Source organism: Ailuropoda melanoleuca, chromosome 3 (genome assembly GCF_002007445.2).
Source record: "Ailuropoda melanoleuca isolate Jingjing chromosome 3, ASM200744v2, whole genome shotgun sequence".
Classification (NCBI taxonomy): domain Eukaryota; kingdom Metazoa; phylum Chordata; class Mammalia; order Carnivora; family Ursidae; genus Ailuropoda; species Ailuropoda melanoleuca.
The window spans coordinates 106,431,804-106,437,582 of record NC_048220.1 but is presented as its reverse complement, the minus strand read 5'-3'; the positions used below and the strand labels follow the sequence as shown (position 1 = coordinate 106,437,582).

General features: G+C 57.4%; 1 protein-coding gene across 4 annotated transcripts in view; it reads left to right on the top strand.

Moving 5' to 3' along the window:
- Window positions 1-4,071: 4,071 nt before the first annotated feature.
- Window positions 4,072-5,779, top strand: part of PPARGC1B (PPARG coactivator 1 beta) — a 106,761-nt gene continuing 105,053 nt past the window's right edge. For 2 of the 4 annotated variants that reach the window (XM_002918164.4, XM_034656895.1), the window contains exon 1: window positions 4,074-4,476. In XM_002918164.4, the coding sequence (XP_002918210.1) occupies window positions 4,399-4,476 (78 nt within the window). In that variant the 5' untranslated portion in view covers window positions 4,074-4,398. Of the gene's footprint in view, window positions 4,477-5,779 lie in introns of all 4 variants that reach the window. The other 2 variants (XM_034656896.1, XR_002142461.2) reach the window with 2 other exon arrangements.

The following is a 5,779-nucleotide window of genomic DNA, read 5'->3' as shown; positions in this document are numbered from 1 at the left end:
CCTTGGCTGTTTAATGCCCTTCACTGGCTGACCTGGAAGCCCTTTAATAGTTGTAGCATATGAAAGAGAGGTCTGCTAAATGTAGCCCCCAAAATGTCCTGGTGAGTTCATGGGCTAACCCCTCCAGGAAAAAGAGGGCATTGACTAACACCGGAAATGCCTTGCTCATGATGGATTTTCAAGCGCCAAAGACCCCCACCCCCAGCTCTGAGACCCAAGATTGACACCATCTGGGTGAGGTCTTTCCAAGCCCTGTGGAGAAGCCCCCCAGGCACAACACACACAGTGCTCAGCCCTGGCTTCCAGTCCTGGCTCTGCCACTGAAGGGCTGTGTGGCCTCGGCCACGTTCTCCTACCTGTACAGTGAAGCAGGTGGATAACACGCTCTCCACTGCCCCACCACAGTTCTTAAGTTCTGTGTTCAAAGAAAGGTGGGGATGGCTGTCAGAATTAACAACACAAAGCAGGTGCCTTTTTAGTTCCTGTTGGCTCGAGTTTCTGCCTCCTGGACAGAAACTGGGAAATAGGTGTGTTTCTGACTCCCTGGCCTGGCTCAGAGAATCACGGAGTTGTGGGTGGCTGGCAGGAAACCTCAGTGATTATCAAGCGCCATGTCCTAGCTCCCTCGCTCTTTCAACGAAAATTCACTACGCACTGATCGTGAACAGAATATAGCCAGACGGCAGCTATTGTGTTCACTGATTTATCCCGGGCACCTAGCACAGTGGCTAGCACATAGTAGGTGCTCATTAAACAGCGGCTGGATGATGGGTAGTTTCTTGCAGGAGAGTCATCAAGGGGAGCCTCTTAAATGCAGATTCCTGGGTCCACTGCAGACCTACTGAATTGTAATCTCTGGTGACAGAGCCCAGGTGACCGTCATGCCCTCCAGAATTTGAGACATGGTTACAGTGTCTGAATAAAGCATTCTTCTATTATCAGAAGGGAGAAAATGCTGGTGTTTTTAATTTTGAGCATTTGTCAGTAGTGACTATAATATTCAAGTGAAAAAGGTTCATTTTGCTGGAGCCATTTCCACGGAGCCTGGAGGAGTCTGGGCTTTGCCTGGTGTATGTGCAAGGCAAACTTTCACTAATCTCGGGAGAGGCAGGGCCAATAAAAAGGCACAGCAGATAGGAGTGAGCCACATGAAGTCCAAGTTTGGCATTATTATTGCCCTTCCCTTGGAAGTCATAAAATAAGAAATGTACCACCGTTTCAGCTTCTTGGGAGTGGTTAGCTGGTGTGGGCTTTTTCTCAATTCCCTTCAAGGGTCTGTGGTTTGGACCAGATACGGGCTTGGGTTCAAATCTCAGCTGTGTCCCTCACGGCTTGGTCTTGGGCTGATCACTTCAATCCCTCGTAAGCTTTAGTTTCCTCCCTTATCAACTGGACATGAGAATGTGGACTCCTCAGGGCTGTTGGAGACAATCTGAGGAGATACACACTCAGGGGTGTATCTGGTCCTTGTGTGGCACAGAAAAGCTCGGTTTGGGCGATACCTATAAACTGCCATCACATTTGGGCTGGAGGGTTCAGCAGAGGCCCATTTAGCTCGGCTCTTTTGTTTAACGGGAAACAGCCGGACAGAGGGCAAGCAAACTGCACAAGATCATACCTAGCACCTTAGGTTTCTGGACGGCTTTCATTGTCAATGAAGAACTTTGAATTCCTCCAAGGCCCAGAGAGGGTGAAGAGGCTGAGTTCTGCAGGTGCCCTGTGATGAAAGCATTTTGAAATGTGCTTTTGGAGAGAAAGCGACATTATCTCAGGTGAGGTGCTTTCTCACCTGAGTTGCTTGCCAGTCAGAAGCCCGTTCTGAGGACACAGCGATTGGTGAGAAAGTCCTTGAAGTTGGTCCATTGGCAGCTCCTCCTTCAACACCCGAGTTTTAAAGACAAAAGCTGCTCTGGGGGAGCGCCGTTGAGGCCTTCCCTGGGGGGCCCGGTCTGGTACTGCAGCTCTGCAAGGGCCAAGGCCGGAGACGGCTGGCCTTGGGGACTCTCCAGGTCTGGCCTCTCAGCTACAAGGGGCTCAACACCAGTCACAGGCCATGCTGGATTTGGTAGGGACATCTCGGGAAACTGTCCTGCAGGGCTCTGATGGGGGTCCATGGGCAGCAGCAGCAAAGCCCATCGTGCTACTGAGGTGATGATCACGATGATGGGGGGACCCTCCGATCTGCCAGGTGCAGGGCCCAGCCATTTGTCTTACGTGCACGGATTCCTGCCACCCTCACAAGAACCCTACGGGGAGGAAACTGTGGCCCAGAGAATTTAAGTGAATGACCAAGGGCACGTTGCTAATAAGCTCCACGATTCAAATCCGGATCTACTGGAGTCCGAGGCAGCCAGCAGCCCGTGAGTGCCGGAAGAAAGGAAAGTAACACTGGCCAGCTCCTTCAAGGGACATGTATGTTATCCTCATTTTTGCAGATGAGGAAACAGAGGACCGGAGTTGAGCTATTTTTCCCGTGAGGTCAGGCACCGTGCCAAGCACTTTACATATATTACCTCTTCAATCATCGTAACATCCCTATGAAGTAAGTCAGTCTATGATTTCCACTGATGCAGATGAGGAAATCGAGGCCTGACACGAGATGACTTGCAGGGGTTCAAAATTCGGTCGCCTGAGCAGGGGGCCCATGCTCTTGACTTCTTGAGTCGCCCAATACCGAGACAAGATGTAGCAGAGCTGGCCCAAGACCCAGGACTCCGGACTCCCAGGCTGGTGCTCCAACGCTAGGTGTGGGCTCTCTGTTGGGATTCATTGTTCCTTAAAAGCGCGCTGGCCTAAAGCCCAAAGAGTGAAATCACGCCCTGCGGTTCTGGGAACCTCAGACTGGAGAAGAAGGAAGCTCTTGCTCTGGTGTTCAAGTCTGAGCAGGTGGACTGAGGACTCTCCCTGTTCCCTCCTCTGGCTGGGAGGGAGCCCACGCAGGGTGGGCCGGGTGGGGCAGCCCTCCTGAGTGCGGGGAGGGGGTGGGGAGAGCAGGAGGCAGGCGGGCCCAATGAAACAGGCCTAAATCTTCCCGCCTTTACACCTTTATGCCTTTATTCAGGCAGTGCCCTCATCTGCTGCCTGGCAAACAAACAGCAGGGCATGATGGCGAGAGTTCAAGGTTGCAGTCAGGAGGCCTGAGTTCTGTTTCTAGCACCATTGACTCTGGGCAGTTTTCTTATCTGTTCAATGTGTGGTGGTGGCGGTGGGGAATCCGAATCCTCTGTGTTTTATAGTTAGCACATTACTTATTAAGCACCTACTACGGTGCAAGGCGCTGGAGACACAGCAAATGCAAAAGCAGATTCCGTCCCTGCTTTCATGGGTCTTAGAGTCTAGTAAGGAGAGACAGGAAGATCAAATCTTCATTGGAACAAATGTAAAATGGCAGCTGTGACGTGTTTTAAGGGAAGGGCCTGCAAAGCTAAGGGAGCCCATGACAGCGGGGGTGGGGGGAGAAGGAATGGGCTGACAGTCCCAGCGCCAGTGGGGAAGGATGCGCTGAAGATGTGGTTACTAGGTGAATGGCTGCGGGGCAGGGGACAGCACTGTGTGTGTGGAAGCCCGTTGTGAGATGGTTCATCGAAGGAACGGGGAGGCCAGGGGGCCTGGGGAAGCCCACACGAGCCTGGCCACCTCAAGGCATTGTGGGCCATGGTAAAACAAGTCACTGAAGTTTGGTGGGGGGCGGCTAGCCGAGTGAGGAAAAACTTGAGGGAGACGGTCAAACCTAACAGAATATGGGTCAACGCATCCTTCAAGGAAAAGAAAAAAAATGCCACCCCGTCTTTGAGCCTTCCCTATTCCTCCACCTTTAACCTATGGTAGTCCTCCCTCTCTGGCCATGCAGCTCAGGTAGAGAAACTGGAACCTCTGGGGCAGTCAGACCTGAGCTTTGTCTTCCTGCTATTGAAAGGCACTGTGTCTTCCTGCTATTGAAATGCACCGTGACTTCAGACGAAGTCCTCTGCCTTCTCGGGCCTCAGTTTCCCCAGCTGTGCAGAAGCAGGTTGTCTCAAAGGACCCGCCCAGCGCTAACGCAACGTGATTCGCTCTGGCAGGAGCAGGGGGCTGCCCGCATTGCTGCGCAGGCATCGGGCTGCTGGCTGGGGCATCGTCACCCGGCTGCCGGCGCTTTCCTCCCGGCCGGGGGCTGCGGGCGAGGACCGCGGAGCCAGACGTGGCGCAGGAAAGTGGGGGCGCGACCCCCGGCTTGCGCGGGCACCGCGCGGCCCCGCCCCCGCAGCCAGCGGCCCTGCGGCAGCCCAAGCCCGAGCTCCGCCCTCCGCCTCCCGCCGGCCTCGCTCCCTCCTCCCGCCTCCCTCGCTTGCTCGCTCGCTCCCTCCCCCCGGCCGGCTCGGCGCTGACTCCGCCGCACGCTGCAGCCGCGGCTGGAAGATGGCGGGGAACGACTGCGGCGCGCTGCTGGACGAAGAGCTCTCCTCCTTCTTCCTCAACTATCTCGCCGACACGCAGGTACGGCCAGCAGGGGCCGCGGGCCCGGGGCCAGGGGTGCTGAGCTGCGGGGGCTGCCGCCGCAGCCGCGGAGGCCGGGAGGCAGCGGTGGGCGCGTTGGGGGGAACAGGGGTTCCCGGCTGCAGAGCCCCCCCTTCTATGCGCCCTGCGATGCTCTCTGTTACGGAGGCAGGGAGCGGGAGGCGACCCCCCCGCGCAAGCCGGAGCGTGGGGGCGCTACGGCCGCCGGGGAGGGTCTAGCCTCGGTCGCTTGGAGTCCGCCCCCCCCGCCGGCAGAGGTGGGGGGTACCGCGTTTCCTTGGGGAGGTGGAGCAGCGCCAAGGTGTGGGGGACCCTCAGGCTGGCTCTGGGTGCCGGTGGCGCGCCCTCAGACTCCCGGCACTTGCTGCCGTACTTTCACGTGGACTTGTGGCCCCGGCTCCGGCGCCTGCTCCCGTCCCCGGAGTGCCAGGTCCTCCGGTCTCCCGTGCCCCGCGTGCTGCTGCTGGCCCCCCGCGGCTCCCCGTCGGCGCCCGCAGCGCGGAGTTTCCTGCCAGTTACCGGCTAAGGGCTTAGGAGGTTGCGGGGCACGTGGACATGCCGGCGGAGATAGAACCTTCCTGGTTTCGCTACCGGCGGAGCCCCCCGGCAGAAAAGCACGGCTGGATGGGGGTGGAAAGACTGTCTGGGGGCGCCTGGGTCCCCCTGCGGCGCGCGGCCCCGGTGCGCGCTCGGCAGTGCTGGGGGAAGGGAACGCGAGGCGGCGTCCCGGGCTCTGGCTGCGCCTGGGAGCCCCACCGGCGACACGCGCGTGACAGGAGAGGGTGCTCTGGTGTGCCGGGGCGGGGGGGGGGTTGCGAGGGAGCTGGTGACTTGGAGACGGGGTGGGGGTGCTGCTGGGACAAGCCGCCACCGAAAATGCCTGCACTAGGCGTGCGCGCCCCCCACCCCTTCCTTGGTTTTCCCCACCCAATGCCTGTTGCAAGCATAAAGTTTGGCCCCATAGTTAGGGCTTTTTCTCTGGGCGCCTGGCTGCGAGTAGCCGGGAGGCTGGGGATGCGGCGGAGGCGAGAAGGAGACCCCGGATGCGGTCGCATGGCTTGGCGCTGAGAGGGGCCGCCGGGCGGAACCGGGCGCGGCTCGCGAGCGCTGGTTTGGTACCTGGAGTCCGAGCGCCGGTGCCGGCTCGTTTTGCATAACACTGGAAGGGAGGGGGAAGGCGGGGGGGCGGAAAAAAAAAAAAAAAAAAAAAAAAAAAAAAAAAAAAAAAAAAAAAAAAAAAAAAAAAAAAAAAAAAAAAAAAAAAAAAAAAAAAAAGAAAAAA